The sequence below is a fragment of the Fopius arisanus genome, unplaced genomic scaffold (assembly GCF_000806365.1).
Source record: "Fopius arisanus strain USDA-PBARC FA_bdor unplaced genomic scaffold, ASM80636v1 scaffold00036, whole genome shotgun sequence".
Lineage (NCBI taxonomy): Eukaryota > Metazoa > Arthropoda > Insecta > Hymenoptera > Braconidae > Fopius > Fopius arisanus.
Genome location: NW_011887775.1, coordinates 514,164 through 532,308, shown reverse-complemented (window position 1 = coordinate 532,308; position 18,145 = coordinate 514,164). Strand labels below are relative to the sequence as shown.

The window sequence follows — 18,145 nt, the reverse complement described above, 5'->3', positions numbered from 1 at the left end:
GTGAATACCTCCTTCGATCTCCTGTTCTCACGATATTTTTTGTTTAGGGGTTAATTGGACTTGGTTAAGGATTACATAGGGGCAAAAAAATAAAAGACACTCCATTGAGGTTAATTCGTCTTTATTAAGTACCTGCGGTAAGTGGGCTACTCAGAACTCACCACTTTTTCCTGGAATTTACATTATTGCGAAATTAATGAATTTTTCAAAAAAATTTTTAAGTGTCAATTTTAATTTGATTTGGCGGCATCGTAGTACTGCACCCCAAGAGAGGGAGGGCACCAATGGGGTTGACTGCCCCTCAGCCGACTCGGTACTCCCTTAGCAGTCCCGCTGTCAAAGGGACCAGTCGACAGGATGAATGTTATTTTCTGCGTTACGAAATTGGTATTCACTGAAATTTTACAATTTTATGGAGTCCCTTAAATTTTTTGCCCCCATGTGACCCTTAACCAAATCCACTTAAGCCTTAACCAGGTCGAATTAACCTTTAACCAAATCCGATTAACCCTTAATGAAGTCCAATTAACCCTTAACCAAATCCATTTAAGCCTAACCATGTCCAATTAACCCTTAACCAAAAGTTTTAAAAAAAATTGACGATATTTTTTTAAAAATTTTGGTTAAGGGTTAATTAATTAACCCTTAACCAAATCCACTTAAGCCTAACCATGTCCAATTAACCCTTAACCAAAAGTTTTAAAAAAAATTGTCGATATTTTTTTAAAAATTTTGGTTAAGGGTTAATTAATTAACCCTTAACCAAAAGTTTAAAAAAAAAATTGTCGATATTTTTTTAAAAATTTTGGTTAAGGGTTAATTAATTAACCCTTAACCAAAAGTTTTAAAAAAAAATTGTCGATATTTTTTTAAAAATTTTGGTTAAGGGTTAATTTGACATGGTTAGGCTTAAGTGGATTTGGTTAAGGGTTAATTGGATTTGGTTAAGGGTTAATTGGACCCGGTTAAGGGTTAAGTGGATTTGATTAAGGGTTAATTGGACTTGGTTAAGGGTTAATTGGATTTGGTTAAAGGTTAATTGGACTTGATTAAGGATCACATGAGGGCAAAATATTTAAGTGACTCCATAAAATTTTTTAATTTCAGTGAATATCAATTTCGTAACGCAGAAAATAACATTCATCCTGTCAACTGGTCCCTCTGATAGCGGGACTGTTACTGAGGCAGTTACCGAGTCAGCTGACGGGCAGACACCCCCATTGCGTATGGCGCCCTCCCTCCAACGTCACTCCAACCCCCTGAACTGAGCCTCTACTGTAGTCAATCCTCTTCGCCTTTAGCCCTGAGTCTCCAGAACGGAGACCATCCTCTTTGAATGGGACGTAGGATAATCGCCGCCAAAAAATTCAGTGGACTCCATGCGTTCAGCTTCCATATCTAAAAAATATTGTTTAAAAATTTCATTAATAAAAATTGGATAAAATTAACACCTGCTACAAGGCTCATGATAATAATATAATATAAAAGGGTATAATAATAATAATATAAAAGGGGCGAGGGGGTAAAATTAACTTTTCTCAGGAATTTTCACTATTGGGAAATTTGATATATGAACAAATCCATATAAAAAACGGAATAAATGAATTTTTTTACTTACAGCAATAAATCCTTGACTCGAATATCTTCAATGTCCTCTAATGGCCTGAGCTCCTATTCCTGTTCTCCCTCGTCGGCTAAATTATCGAAAAAAATTATTGTGATAATTGAGATAAAAATGTTCTTAGGAAATTTTTTAAAGAATAATTCAACTCTCTAAAAAATAGAAAATATTTCAAATACTTGGCGCCCTTTTACCTGGAGAATCTAGGGAATTTCCCCATACGCGAAGATCTAGGAATATTATCGATGAAGTAATGTCCTCCAGACGGCGGTGGCAATGCCTAAACTTTCCCGAAGTCGTCACTCGCCCGATGCCAGTTATTGAAGACGAAGTCACTCGATAAACGCCATTTTCTGTTGTTCCTGGATATTATAACCAACACTGAAGTGTTGTGACCATCCTCCACCGCTGTGTCATGTGAATAACTCCTTGCGAACCTAAAATAAAACAAGTGACAAGTGAAAAAAGTGAATACTTGGTCGTGGATAATTCCTGAGTAATCAGTGAAAACCCTGAGGGCGATGCCCGAACACGCGACCGGGGGTGCGTCGGCGGATATGGTGAGTTACAGAGGGGGAAAAAAAAATCACTCCGGATGATATGTCATCGTCATCTGCGTCATCCACAAGTCATTAATACTATCGATAACTTGATGTCCCATTGGAAAAAAAATCCCGTGATTTTTCCATCGAAACAGACGTCGGAGTGACTCTCACACCCCCATCATCTCCGGGGGGTCAGGGGGTGGCTTGCAATAGGTGTGGCGTGCTGCTAGGGGCGGATACCGCCCGGTTATTTTTTCCCCTCAAAATCCCCTTTTTTCCGCTATAAAAAAAAAATTTTTCATCATTTTCAAAGGTAAACCGGCGGATTTACCCCTAATTTTCAGATCAGAGGGTTTGGGGGTGGATGGAGTGGAAGGGGTGGAAAGGATGGAATGGATGACAGGGGTAGAATAAGTAGAAAGGGTAGAAAGGACAGAAGGAGTGGCTGGGGGAAATTGTGTTGAAACTTCGTCCTCCAATTTCTATCTGATGGCGCAATTCCCTTCTGGAAGGCCCAACACATGTGCCACCCTGGGGGGTTATTTTTCCTCCAGTTTTTTTTGAGAATTCTCCGAGTGGGTTAGACGCCACTGCCACTCAAGAGAGTCAATTAATTATCTGGAGTTGATTGGACAAGAATTTTTATCCTAGACCTATCAATTTCGTCTAATAAAAATATTGCATTCAAAAAATGATCGATTCGAGAATAAAATGTCTTCTCACCGGGCGTTAAATCTCATATGAAATAATTCCGTTGTCATTTAAATCGCCGACATTACTACTGTATTGATTCAATCCGCATCATTCTCGATTGCGTAATAGGGATGATATAAATCTTGTAAACACGGGACTTCTCATTCCCTCGTTGAATTTTATTGCGATGTCTGTCACGCATGACACACGGATAAACGTGAATTTATTATTACCCGCAGGTACTTGAAGCTCCCGCGAATTATCACCGCCCCAGTGTTAAATCACGACAATTGTTCGTTTATTCCTCGTCATGACGTGACGTTAAAATTTTTTTTTTCCGTTTCAGAGGCATTTTATTTCTCATCGTGAAAATAAAATAATAATTCGACGTAGGGGAGCTGCCGGTCAACTGTACTTCATTACCCTAGTGCACCCCATTGCACCCCATTGCACCCGGACAATTTACAGGTCTCGAATTTCGCCCTGAGTATCATTTTCCTGCCCTCACTCTTCAGAGAAGCCTCGGGGCAATCTCGGATTATCATCATCCACGGTTTTATTTCCACTTGAAAAAAAAAAACCGCACGCTAAATATCACACCTCGATCGTTACAGCAAGATCTCGTCACAATTTCGGGTTTTATCTGCGGTGAGTGAGTTTTTGGGTCACTGGAACGAATGGACGGAGAAAAATTCTTCGACTCCACAGCTTGCTCATTCATTCAACGACCTTGAGGGTCTGATAACAGACTTGTTCATTAATATCGCATTATGATACAGTTTGTTTGCATGCGTTCAACATGACGTGGACTCTGCAATAGATTACAAGACTCTAAGTTATAAAATCTGTCAATTCACTAATTGCAACTCCACCATACTTTTATAAATATTTATAATCCAAAAATGTCCTGGAGCTCGTGATTAAAAACAATTTTGGATAGTCCAATGACTGTTTGTAAATTTCTACTAGTGAAAACCACTTTTTTTTTTCTCTCTGTTTCCTTTTGAATGGACGTAATTGTTTTTATCCTTTTCAGTTGAAAAAATAGACCCCTGACACACAATATCGAGTTTACTGATCAGTGAAGGTACTGGGTAATGGCAATTCCAGTTGTAACTGATTCTCCGTTGAATTTTCACGGTAAAATACCGAGAGACTGAATGAAAACGTTGATATCTAACTCCTTGGTACGTTCCTTCATCTCTTAGTTAACGTGAGGTATGGAGATTGTTATTGTTGAGATGAGATGACATTTAGAGATATTTTTACAGACTATTTTCATCAGACACTCGCTGAAAAGGTTTTGCCTCCCGGCGGTATCGTTTAACCGTGAATAACTTACGTGTCGACGTTTCATATTTCTCGAGTGTACAATAGTAACCGGAGAAAAATAAAATCGCCTACTTTGTTTTCACCGTCTCAGGGAAATTCAATGCACGCCTGGGATACGTTTTGCTTGAAAATGTCACTGGGAAGCACTTGAATGCCACACGGAGATGAAGCCCTCGAATATTTATCACCAGCTCAGACCCAATTATGCAAATACAACGGGCAAATCCCGTGTTTATTCTTTGCATTAACGTCTCACAATCGACAGGATAATCCAGATGCTGATAAACACACGGATCTCAATTCTTTTTTATTTCAAGACCCTCCGGGCCTCTGATATTCCACTCACCATAAATTCTCAATGAATATCTCGAGAATTAATAGAGATATCAATATTTTCGCCTGAACTCTTTTTGTGGAGCCAATTCAGCATTTAAAAAATGGTTATCACGAGTATTTTGGTAACTCTCTTGGATTCTGAGATATATCACGAAAACTCGTGTGAAATTTTTCTCAACAATTTCCCTCGGTGTAAAAATATTCATCTCCACCTGCATCCACTCGAGAGTGGAATTTTTTTTTTATAGCGCAGTGAAATGAGGACGGGCTGTATTTATTCTCTTGCAGACTAGTTTCCACGACAATGTTCGCCTGATACACCTCTCATTTTTTATAGCAACACCGAGGTCGACGTCTCTTCATAACAGCATGACGAATGTTACTCGATATCCGAGGGATTCTGACGTGTCAGAGTGAGAGACAAGTGTCACTGACGGGTTTCCGAGTTTAACTATAAAATATCAACGAATTGAAAAATAAAAATTGATGCACCGTTGAATTATAGCGAGGAAGGATGATTGTGACAGATGATTCTTCTCAATTTCTTCTCAATTTCCTCTCAATTTCCTCTCAATTTCCTTTCGCCTATCTTTCACCTATCTTTCTTAACGATCTCTTATTGAACTCTCGCATGCACCAGTCGCATTCGCGTGACACAGAAACCGGAAATGGCAAAAAAAAAACAAGTCCTCGGAGTAGGATTGAACTTGATAGTATTGACTTGATCAACTAGTCGGGGTTTTGCACTGTTAATCAAGAGGCTATGGGCTGAGCACTCACTTTTTCCTAAGTTTTTCATTATCTCTAGTCAGCATCCACTCGAATCGATCCTGTTATCCAACCCAGATAACCGGGTTGCAAACTACAATCAGCTGAAATTACCGTGGAGCCTCCAAAGCCCCATATCTTCCGACTCAGCGATGGGAGTTTGAAAACTCTGGTCTCATTTTAAACCCCGATGAAATGCCTCCAAAACGAAGAAACAAAATTGAAATTCCCCTCAGCCAATTTCGAGTTATCGGCAATTGAAATCGGTCGATTCTTTTGCGCCTTTTTTTTCTTCAATTGACACAATTGAAATGATTTTATTTGCGCCCCTATTTGATCCCTTCAATTTCGTCCAACTTTTTATTTGTTCTAGGGCAAATTGACTTTTTATTTCAACTTTTTTATTCTATTGGATCCGGCCAGAGAATAGCATGAAAAAATCGAGAAATTCTCGCTTGCGGCTCTCGCATGATTGAATTTGTTTGCATTTAGAAGAATGGTGATATGAAACTGGTGACTCAGAGACCACGAGGGTGATTTTTCCAACGCGCCTGCCAACCGGCCTCGTCCAACCCTCCAGGCTTGTCGGTTTGATCAATATTTTGCAAACACTCTACTACTACGTGATACTCGCCGAATTTCAACCGATATAAAAGGCTATTCCCTATTTCTTTTGGAGCATTCCCAAGCCAGAGCTGTCCCTTTTGTCTCCAACTACGTCCTCTCAAATTGGAGTATTGATTGCGATGGTCTAGAGCCTGATATAGATGACAATCTATTTTTTATCGTCTGACGGATGTCACCCCTTCCTGTGACCTCTCACCAAATAAAATAAAGATCATCCCGATTTTAACTTGTCTCAAGGTCTCGTTTAAATAAATTATCTTCAATATTTTTCTTCATAATTCACTGGCAATCTGATGTTTTGGTACAGATTTCGAGCTCGATGCTGGTTACATCCGTTTCCATGCCTTCAAATACCCGGATCAACTTCCGGACGATAAACTGGAAGAGTGAGGGATATGCGGAGGGAAATATTGAAGGAGAGGGCCCTCACCCGGAGTTTAAACTATCCGCTGACTCACATCCCATGGAGTCCCTCATCTATTCCCACGTATCAAATTTTTTAAAAACTCCAGTTGACATTTGGAGCACGCGATTTTCTTAATTTTTGATGGGTTCGGGTCACTGGACACACCGAATACCCACTGGACTCTTTTTATTCTCGGCTCTGGTACCATATGGCCCCCATGTGCTGACATGCGTTAACACGAAATATACACACGAAATATACACACGTACTTTCCCCGGTTGCTTCTGGCTCCACATTGGACAACGAAATATGGCAGAATTTAGCTGGGAAATAATTCCCCCGAGTGCACTCATCTCTCAGAGAAGTGGAAATGTCTCGTGTGTGATGAGTTTCAAGCGGGAAAGGTTTTTACTCGAGTATAAAACATTTTTTACTCACCATCTCCAGCTCCGCGGATCCTCTTCGACGTTCATCTCGAGTGGTCTGCCCTTTTTTTGGTCTGTAAAAAATTATCAAATTGTAATAATCGAAGAGACAATTTTACGAGTATCTTCTTTATTCTACTTATTTTTTATTTATGAGAATAACACCTCTGAGGCAGGGAAGATGAGAAGGTGAGGACATGAGGAGATGAGGGATGTTGAAGCTAGAGGAGTGGTAGATTTTTGAAATTACGAGACGGCTTTCATGCATCGGGCGGAACAGATAACCCCTCAAGTGTTCTCATTGTTTCGATTCACCGAGGATTCATAAAGGTTCATAGCTTGCCTCGCGGCATAAAACGCGTGGGAGAGTGCATTATATATAACCCCTAAGATGTCGAGGTCTCGGTCTAAACGCACAGGCCAACACACTTTAATATTATTATTCATCGAAAACAATATACCTGAAAAGTGCCTGAGAGAATCAGTCATTTCCCACCAATCAAGGAGCGATAATTCTCCAATGAACGCCTGTTGAACGCCTGTTCACGTCGATAGAGTGACTCACACTTCCCTTTTACTTCGATCCAGGGGTAGAATACCGTGGGAGTGCCTGATAAATCATGACAACTGAGTTATCACTTCAATCTGTGCGCGAGTACAGTTACGAAACTCCTCGGGCTGAATAAAAAAAAAATTATCAGCATCTCGTTGGATGTGAGTTATAGGATCCGTAGTAACGAGATCATCCTAGTTATCCTTGGGCTCATCCCTCTGCAAGTGCGAGGTCCTGATGGTAGCTATCGATAGATAATCCGAGCCTGAAACAATAAAAATATTTCATGAGCAAAATATATCTTTGATTTACAAAAAAATCTACATTCACCTGATGATATTTCATTGTTAACTTGAATTTTAGTTTAAAAAAAAATTATAATCAGAATAACGATTTTTTAAATTTATTTAAGAGATTGTTTTTCTCGGTGTAAATTTAATATCGTAATTATGGAAAAATAAAATGCAAAGTCCTTCGTTTTTCCAACCATCGGCTGGTGTAACCTATTACCCCTCTTTCACGCTTCGTGCAGGTGCAAGTTGCCTGTTTACCTTCTTACAAGCGAGAGAAAAAAAATATGATAAAACATCTCGGCAGGGTATACCCTGACTGAGAATGCTAATTAGACCGAGGGGTAATGGGTGGGTAATACCTTTAACGGGTGAGTCGATGACCAGAGTTTCAGTGAATGACCCTGACTAATTTCTCTTTTTCCATAAATCTTTCCCACGGGTTATTTCAATTTCTCTATTTTTTTTCGCCATTCTCTGGTGGTCGGCCTTGTCGCAATAATCCATAGCTGAGGAGCCAATTGGGGGCAATGGGATTACATGGAAACTGGAGTAATCACCGGGAATTGAATCGAGAAGAGCCACTGGTCGTACTAAATTCTCACCGTCGACGAGTCAAAAATTAAGGGGAGAATATTTAACGATAAGATTATTACAAATTTTAATTTATCGGGGAGCTCTGGGCTCGTTTAATCTTCTCAACGCGAGATCTCTCAGGAGTTGTGAGCCAGTCGGTGGAGATAGTCGACGGATCAATCGTCTGTGAAGTTTACGGGCAAACGGTAGTTCAAGTCTCTCCGCGATAAAAAAAAGAAAACTAGTCGAATGTCTTCCTGGAATAATTCCTCAGAGATTGCTACTTTGGATTCTCGGATGCGGAACGAACAGTGTGACGCATTTTAATCAGTTTCACTTCCGGATTCCACAGTTGCACAGTCCTGTGACTTCAGTCGGCAATTTTCTTTATTATTGCAATGATTTATTGACGAGAATTTATTATTGGTGATTATTTTTTCCGAATTTCAACCAGTAGAATTCCACCGTTCGACGAGGCTATTCGATATTATACTGAATATTTTTCGAATATTTTGTCTCTTATTTATATTTTTAAAAAATAAAATAAAATAAAAACCTGGTGGATCGTGTTAATCGCTGATTGAAATTGAAGATTGAATTTCATTGTGTTACACATCGAGTGAAATATCTTTTCTCATCTTTTCAAATCTCTTTTTTTAGTTGAAATTTTTTTTTCAATTTTTGAATATAGATTTCGTCTTTGGTGCAGTTCTATCGAGGGAAATTGAAACGAAGTAAATAATCCCCCGAATCCTACTCGTTCCAGAATTTTTTTCTGGAGTGTCCAATGATTTCGAAGCTCTCGTATTATAAGTGAAAATAATTGGTATTCGATACTGGATAATATTTGAGATGGCAATAAAAATAAATAAATTTATGTTTGCAGTTGTCAATAGGTTCCGAGCGGTGAGTGGATCTTGTGGTACTGCCTCGAGTGATTCTTCATCACTCGGCTGAAAGCTCATCCCCAAGATGCCACTACCAAAGAGACTGGTTGAACCAGTGCACGTTGCACGTGGTACAATACCAGAGTCATTTCCACTGCCATCAGAGCTAGAGGCTGCGACAAATGGCACACTTGCTAATACCATAAGGCAGCTGTCGAGTTTATCACGACACGCTGAGGATTTATTTGGTGAATTGGCGAGGGAGGCGCACACACTAAGTGATCGTGCTAATTCATTACAGGCGAGAATAGACAGACTGGCTGTTAAAGTTACACAGCTGGACAGTAATGTCGAGGAAGGTGGGTTGGTGTAACGAGAATAGCATTCGTGGGAATTATTTATTCTTTCAGTCTAACTCTTTGATATTTTTCACTTGCAGTTTCACTTCAGGATATTCACATGAGGAAGGCATTCAAGAGTTCAGTCGTTTTTGATCAGCAAGTAGTTTCCAGGGATACTATGCCCACTGCTATGCTTGAGACTTATCAGCAGTGCGACACACCTCCACCACTTGATAAACTCAATGTCTACAGGTAGATTTTTACGTTTTTATAATGTTTGAGGATTGTAAAGCGACGCCGATGGAGTGCACATTTTCTAACTGAGCAATTATCGATTTATCTGGGGACCTATTGACTTGAGGGGGAAATGCCAAATGAATTTTTTGTAGCTAATTAAATTTCCGATCAAAAATCTCTTTTCCTATTTTTGACTGAAATCGATGGTTTTCCAGATATGTATTTTTGAATGATTTCTTCTAATATTTAATTTCGTTTCTTTCTTTTCTTTTTCAATTCATCTAATCCAGGGAGGATGGAAAGGACGGCTTGAAGTTTTACACTGATCCAAATTACTTCTTCGACCTGTGGAGTCAAGAAATGCTCAAGGATACAGAGAAAAAGCTCCATGACAGAGGAAAAAAGGTATGAGCTGTTTCCACCCATAAATTATTCATGCACACCGTAACGTGTGGAAGAACGAGGCTTTTTTTTTCATCTTCTGTTTATGAGATTATTCTCACGTGAATAATTCTAACTGTCGAAAATTGTCCCCTTGGTTATAGACCGAGTCTGAATATGCCGAACCGTTCAGAGAGGCAAGTCGATGGTTTGGATCTTTGTAGATTCTTTGTGATTATTGATTTTTTCATATCCCTCTGTTACTTTTATCCAATCATCGATATTTATACGTTTTAATCACCGTTCACTCACTGCATAATTCAATTGACTCACATTCTGTGTGGATTTTTCTATCATTAACGAATATTGAAGTTGAAATTTTCTATCTGTGCTGTTAGAATTGAATTAGATGCTCGCTTGAATAATCTCCAGTAGTTATTCTTTGCTAGGAATAGAAGACGAATTTTTATCCCTACATCATCGTCATCAATTTAAAATGATCATCGATTCACGAATCATATCATCGAGCATTTATATTTGTCCTAAGCACAAAGATCATTAAAAAATTGTGTCAAATTCATTAGTAAAGAGGTAAGAGGTAACGAATCGAGTTGTTCCCTAGTCTTTGAGGAATATCTCTGAATCCAAGAGAGATAATAAAATCTATGGTAAAATCATTTTTGTAGAGTAGATTGATATCTACGGAAAAGGTCTCAGTGAAAAATGAAGTAGATCTGGTAGATTTCGAGGAATTCTTCGAGACCTTACCTATTGCCTACTGAATGAATTCCTTTTGTTTTTCAAAATTGAATTAATCAACTCTGGCTTGCGATGCACCCGCAAAACCCAGTATTCAACAAGTTTAATGATCATTGTCTATCGTGGTGCAGCCTCACAGGCCTCGGAACGATGGAGGGGGTGGTGGAGGTGGTCGACACAAGAAACGTGTAAGACAACCCCACAACACGAGAGAGAGACAGCGACAATTGGCTGTTGGTCATGGCGAGTACATAATGCCAACTCAAGGGGTTCAGTATCGAACGCCCCATAATATTCCAGATGAATCATTATTGGGAATGGTAATGACAGATCCTAGACCACCTAGACCCAACAGTATCGAGTTGAGGAGGAGTTATCCAGCGGAGGAACAGAATTTGTACAGTCCACCAACAGCTGGTGATCATTACAGGTAATTATTTCCACCTGAATGAAGAATTACGTGAATTTATGGAGAATTATCTCTAAATTTATATTAACAATTGATTAACAATTGCAGATCGACAAATTATTCAGCCCAGGGTTACGATGACAGTAGCCTGTACAGTTCTCACTATGCCCCAGGGTCAGGTCAACCAGGAAGTGAGACATACCAATCACCAGGTCAAAGTACACCAAGCAGAGGTGGAAGATCACGACCGTCCCAGCCACCCCCAGCTCCACCGAGCAATGCCTCAAGCAATTCAACTCCAACAATAGCATCGGCAAACAACACACCCACACGTGGTAGATCAATGAGCACTGGAAGAGATACACTTCCACCACCTCCACCACCACCTGGTGAAGTGATGTCACCACCACCAATGAATGGTACAATACCAGGACATTTGCTTAATAGAAATGGCAGCCGTTCCAACAGTCCATTACCGAGTCACCATTCAACACCAACACCACCTAATCATGGAATACCAATGGGTGTCGATGAACCAGATCCAGCACCACAGGATTTACCACCACCTCCACCCACACCTGATCCAATACCCATCAGGCCTATATCACCACCTTGTAACATTCCACCACCTCCACCACCACCACCACCGCCTCCAGTTGTTAACGGACCGATTCAACCAATTGCACTGACCAATGGTGATATTGCCAAGATGATTGCCACAAATCCACCGAAATTACGACCTGTTAAAAATATCATCGATGGACAGATCAAGAAACCACCGAATGCTAATATTCCGATTGTCGATCCAAGGAATGATCTCCTCAAGGCCATCAGAGATGGTGAGTTATTCTCTTCTTTTTTTTTTTTGACACATTTGTTATCATTTGATTGATAAGTGGATTTTTTTGGAAGCCAATTTTTGGTCAATATCTCGGAACTGAAGGAACATAGATAATTTTTTGCATGAGTATTTTTTACAGAGAAAGATGAGAGCTATAAAAAAGGTATTCACCAAAAAGTCGTTGTCTGCTTTAATTTTTGAGATATTGGTGATAAACTGGCCTCGAAAAAAATGCACACACAGACAAGAAAAAGAAATACTAACCTTTTTGTCCTTTTAGGAATAAAACTGCGAAAGGTGGAGAAAATTGAGCAGAAAGAGGTGGAACGTGTGAATGCCCTGAATGACGTGGCGTCGATACTGGCACGACGTGTTGCTGTTGAATTCAGTGACAGCGATTCAGCGTCAGAGAGCGAATGTGACAGCGAGGGATGGGGTGAGCAGGACTCGAGTTTAGCGTGACCCGTGTCGTATCCGCCAACCGCATCTGTCTCGTAAACTGTCACAACAATGTTTGATTAGAAATAGCAGAAGTGAACGAATTTGATGGACACTGTTGAGAGTTTCTATCAAAAATTTTCCACAAAGAAACTTCACCACTTTCCGTGAATTTCATGTCTTGGAGATTTATGATAAAAACTTTCAACAGTCGAGTGTCTTTAATTTAATGCGCACATAATTGTATCCTTAACTCAATAACTGTTCTGAAAGCGCAAAGTACATTCCGCGAGTACTATTATTAAATAAGAGAGGAGGAATTATAGCAGATCTATTCAATACAGGTGAGTGCTGTCTCGTAATATATTAACAAAGTTTAAAAAGAAATTTCACTTGACTCTTCCTCGAATATCCAGATAAATGAGGAAGTGAAAATACGATCATTATAAAAATACTCCAGTATCATATAAGCTGAATTAATTGATAAATTCGCAAGTCCATGTGAATTTAAAATAAAAAGATCTTCGTAATTTCTTCCATTGGAGTGCGGAAAAAAAAAAGATAACAATTGTGATTTATTTTTCATCATAATCGATTGAATGAGACAAACAAAAAAAAAATCTATAAAGATATGTAAACATATATTGATTGTTAAGGTAACGCATAGACTTATGTGTTCTGTGGGATATGATCAATTTAAATGTGAATTCGATGCTGTTTTACAAGAAATGTTTAATTGGTAAATATTTGATGCTTGTTAATATAATCTAAAGCTGCACGTGAATCGATTAAATTGATTAATTATAAATTTTAATCCTCACTAATACCCAACCCTGTATAAAATGCTAGGGAGAGGAAATATTTCTTCATCAACGACGAGTGTAAATTTATTAATTATAATTAGCTAAGGGTTAGTGTATGGGCAAGCCCTAGGAAACCAATAAAACCGATGATTCTCTAATGTAACATGTTTATACATATTATATGAAAAACATCTAATAGAAGATAAAATGATTTTAAGACGATTTTAGGATCTAAAGTTCTTTCCGCCAACTACAACACAGTATTTATCTCGTAATATTCAAATATCAAGTCCCCAATTTCCATTGATAATTGTGGTAACGAGACGAGACGATAAAACACCGAGAGAATGTACCCAGAATTATGTAAATTCAGCCAAGTATTAAAGCAATTATGTTCATTATCCACAGAGAATGGCTATGATTAATAATTAACCAGAGGTGGTGAATACTGCATGTGTAAATTAACAGAATTAATATTCCGATTGAGATAGTTGGTGTACACTAACTGGCCCACGTGAAATAAAAAAAAATTAATTGGCCATCAGAGCGAGTGAAAATCGGTGGGGGCTTTGAATTTCAAATAATAATTAATGTAATTGTATTAATGGATACTGAAATTTGTAGTAAAAAAAAAACGAAGAGGAACACTGTACAGAGCCAAATAAAATCAAAAAATTTCATAAATTATGGAAAACGTGGCATTTTTATTAATTAAAAATCCACCAGAAAGAATGAGATAATAAAAACGTAATGAGTGGAAATGGAAATTGTAAAGGCAGTGAAAATGTTTCCTTTCCAGCAAAGATACAATCCGGGGAAATAGCCGTCCCCTCGAGATTTTCCAAATGAAATAAAAAGAAAAAAATATAAGGAAACGAATGCAGATAGTGCGATTCAAAATCGTATGCCACAGGCGTTTACGATATCCCCGGGGCCTGGATATAGCCGCAATTTATATCTCCTTCCAGCCTGTGGAATCGGATAAAGCGGTTCTGTGTTATCACACACATATTCCCTCGATTCACCACTGGTTAGCAGCGGGAATGTGGGTTTACCAGTCCTCTCAATGATACACACCAACTGGTTTATTAAATTCCCCTGTATTCACAAAACCGCAACAGAATTTTCGAGGGATAAACTCCGGGTATACACTGGGCTTTACCCCTCTCAAGTGCAATAAAACTCAAATGCAAGTTGTGGCTCTTTTAAGTTCTATATCATTTCAAGTTTTTACGAAATCAAGTGGAAATTTTCTTTTCATATCTGCCTTTTAAAATTATCTCAAACTCACTGTTTCTTCTGTTGTCAGCCTAATTTTTATTTCATAGCCTTAATTATTACTAATCAATGCAATTAATGATTAATTGATAAGCCCCGGGATGTGTCTAGTAAAATTATTGACATGACGCAATTGAATTTGTTATTTGATTTATGAATGTCTGTAAAGTTTTGTGCAAATATTCATGTGATGTATCAGCGTCATTATGCACTATCTTGCCACTTTGCGAGTTTACTTATTGATTTATTCACTTGGGAAATGCATTGGCTTATCAGTGATTGCACATACACTTTGTCGTTGATATTTTATCAGTGAATTACTCAACAGGCCGCGGGTTGATGCTGCATCATCGCAACTAGGACGAGCATCAAAGTTCAATAGCTTGGAAATAGCGAAAAAAAAAAATTGTTTTGTTAACCAGATTGCATAGGAAATTGAAGCGCGTTATTTCAATGGATTATAATTTTTCCCAAAGCACTTGATCTGAGATTCGCTTGTTGAACATTAAACATAAAAACCGACAAATAATTATATAACTGGAGGGAGTAAATCGAATCATTGGCCATTTTCATTACATTTTTTCTACTTTTTTATTCCACTTCCACTTTGATTATGCAGTAAATGTAATGATAGTTTGCGTCGGCTGAACGAATGGAGGAAAAAACGTATTGAAAAAGTAGAATTGTCTCGAAAGCCCTGAGTTTTTTTCACACTGGATGAAAAAACTCGATGGAATTGAGTCTAGATTGTAGACGGTAGGAAAAATGTATGAAATATGAAATATTTATATGGCAAATATTGACCGCGTAATATTCAGTATTTTATTTAGTGTACTCTAGTAAGTCTAGATCCATCATAAATGGAGAGGATCCCGAGCTGACATGCTCTGGGCTGTCTGGTGTGTTTGAAACTTTTACCAGAGTGGAATGAGTAATTTTGTGCAAAATCTTGGTTACTTTCCCAGATAGTGCATGGCTCAAGGGCTGAAGACAGGAAGTATAAAATACCCGAGGGGTTGGTGAGGGGTGCGCATCTGTGGAATTTCTCGATATCCCCAGCCGTTGCCCTCAAGCATTCTGGATAATATTCAAATTTCCCTTCGCTGAGGAGAGTTTTAATGAAATCCACGGGTGCCAACGCCGAGGGATACATCACCGACTCTTCACCAGGAGCTCACACCCATTCAATCGATAAAACTCAATCCAATACCAAATGATAAGTGCGTATTTACTTGTATGAAGAAACTCATAAAATTGCACTGAGAGAAAAAAACTTCAGTCACGAGATTTTGTGAAACGACTTCTTTGAAAAATTTCTAGTCATGAGTTATAGATTGGAATATTTTGGATTTGAGAAACCTTGTGAGGAAATTCTATTATTATATCCAATTATGAATTGTCATCAGCTTTGGAACGAGTTGATAATTTTTTGACAGAAGATTTTCTTGATGAATTTTTATAGATTGAATAAAATTTCTTTTCTCAGGACTGAAAAACGTAGGACTTGGATAATTCCATCAGAATAAATCGAAAAAGATGGAATAAATGGAATAAAATTCGGCAGAAGTTTCCCCCCTTCCCCACTTGTGTATTTTTGGAATAAAGCGACCAAGTGAAGTCACGTAATGGCATGTTCCCTTTCTTCTTGAATAAAGTTTAGTCCCTGAAATTCCGGTAGCGTCAAACTCCCGTCGACAAACTCTCGGTCGACGACAGAGATATCAGAGAAAAACTTTTCTCTTTCACCCCGCACCACCCACAACCCATCTCTCCACAACACCCAACCTCTCCAGCGGCTTTAACTCACTAGATATACCTGTACATAGGCATTGTCCCTGGACTGCGAGGACACGCTTCAACTCACCAACCCGATGGGGCCATTCTCCCATAGCCCCCCAACTCAATTGAGTTTTACCGTTCAATTATATTACCTCTCCTCCCCATCGATTAGCTTCGCGTGAGGGTGGATACTCGACTTATGGATGAAAATATCATATCAGTAAATTTCATTCTTCTCCAATTGTCTCGGATAAGCGGATTATATTGTCATTATTAATCTGGACTATTGAAAATATTTAAAGCGAGTATTAGTTTTCGCGACAAAACGGATTATTCCCAAAATTACACCGGATTGTTGTTTAATTCCTCTAATAATAAATTTATATTTTGAATACTTTTATCATAAAATAATGAAAGAATATAGAATTTCATAAAGTTTCGTATTCAATAGCTTAAGGCATTGAAATAATTATTTATGTGGGGAAAAATCATTGACAAACTTTTTCAGGTCCTTGAAAATAATAAATTATTATCAATAGGTAACCACTGAGTTAATGGATATTTGAACGGTAGTGTAATAGCGATATTAAGGCATTTTAATTGGCGTAATCGTGAGTTTATATCCCCCATTACCCAACATCTCGGATTAAACATCGATACGATCGTCAAAGGCCACACAAGACTCGTCACATGATAACGGTGCGTGGCTGGAGCTCCAGTTCACTTAACAGTCAACGTAAACTGGTAAAACTGCAGATACAGAATAAAAAAAAAGAGGCTGAACCGATCGAGACGGCTGACTTCAGCACTTCTCGTTGAGCCGTTTATCCGGACGGTACCTCAGGGCGCGAGTCCACTCTAATTTTTCATTCATCAACAGATTTATCCGAGTTTAATTAATCGTGAGAGTCGTGGTAATTTGATAATGCCACTGTTCAAGAAACTGCGCATGTTCTCCCGCCACAAAAGTGAGTATCAAGTGATAATAATTTATTATTTAATCATTTACCACGTCTTGTCAATGACGTTCTGTCATTGCATCATGCACCTATCAGGAACTCAGGCCCTTCGGGACCCGTTTTAAAAATTATCAGGGACTGAAAAATCCCTATCGACGAACCTGACAATTAGTCGTGGTACGGTTCAAGGAAAGTAACGAAATGAATTAATAAACATTTTATCGTCGCGTAATTATTGCCGGAGCAGAAACTACTTTCACGGGGTTGCGTCATGTGTAACGAGTAGGTTGATTATTTGTCGTGCTCATTGTGTATTTTTTGTTAAATCGAGCCTTCTATTAGCATATTAAATTTCTCGTACTCCCAGTGGCAAAAAAAGTGAGAAAGTTCGCGTGTGTTTTATTGGTTTTTCGCGGATATCTCGGTATCCAATGAAGACTCGAATTTTTTGGTTGGGACATTTTTTGCGGTGTACACCGAGATCTCGAAAAAAGGTTCAACAAAAATTTCGTTATCTCCCACAAGTCCGGAGGTACCCGCGGAAATGTCATTTATTTTCACGGAATATCAAGAAAAATATGTCAGGTTTTGTCTCCTTCAAGTGACTTTTCTCGATTCTGTCTGCGAGAGTAACTGGGTTTTTCAGTTTGAAATGTCTCCATCGACAGCTGTCGAGGACAGGACCAACCACTAGGATAAAATGTATATAAACACTCTGAATTTTCCCCCGCCCCATCCCACCGAGTTTTCGCGTGTTGGAAAATTTAATTTTCCCCACTGTTTCTCTCAGCTCTATTACTGTATTTATCAGGGGGTCCAGCCCGAGACGATCATTATTTCCCCTGGCCCAAAAGAAAAATA

The 18,145-nt window shown here is 38.7% G+C and overlaps 1 protein-coding gene and 1 long non-coding RNA gene across 7 annotated transcripts in view; one reads left to right on the top strand and one right to left on the bottom strand.

The window, feature by feature from the left end:
* Window positions 1–16,157, top strand: part of SCAR (wiskott-Aldrich syndrome protein family member 3 SCAR) — an 18,288-nt gene extending 2,131 nt beyond the window's left edge. The window contains exons 1-10 of one of the 5 annotated variants that reach the window (XR_892136.1): window positions 2,054–2,181; window positions 9,059–9,418; window positions 9,499–9,652; window positions 9,928–10,042; window positions 10,183–10,215; window positions 10,909–11,207; window positions 11,295–12,025; window positions 12,308–12,809; window positions 15,512–15,766; window positions 16,033–16,157. Coding sequence is in view for 3 of the 5 variants with exons in the window: in XM_011304021.1 (XP_011302323.1) it covers window positions 9,145–9,418; window positions 9,499–9,652; window positions 9,928–10,042; window positions 10,183–10,215; window positions 10,909–11,207; window positions 11,295–12,025; window positions 12,308–12,489 (1,788 nt within the window). In the remaining 2 variants the exon portion in view is untranslated. Of the gene's footprint in view, window positions 1–2,053; window positions 2,182–9,058; window positions 9,419–9,498; window positions 9,653–9,927; window positions 10,043–10,182; window positions 10,216–10,908; window positions 11,208–11,294; window positions 12,026–12,307; window positions 13,428–14,874; window positions 15,006–15,511; window positions 15,767–16,032 lie in introns of those variants that run through there. The other 4 variants (XR_892137.1, XM_011304020.1, XM_011304021.1 and 1 more) reach the window with 4 other exon arrangements.
* LOC105266109 (uncharacterized) lies at window positions 821–12,376 on the bottom strand. 2 transcript variants are annotated; one of them, XR_892134.1, is made up of 6 exons: window positions 12,292–12,376; window positions 7,215–7,571; window positions 6,767–6,827; window positions 1,816–2,058; window positions 1,619–1,694; window positions 821–1,398 (listed from the first exon to the last, which is right to left on the bottom strand). It is a non-coding gene; the product is annotated as an uncharacterized lncRNA (long non-coding RNA). The 2 variants fall into 2 exon arrangements; XR_892135.1 differs by lacking the exon at window positions 12,292–12,376 and adding an exon at window positions 7,959–8,136.
* Window positions 16,158–18,145: the final 1,988 nt, after the last annotated feature.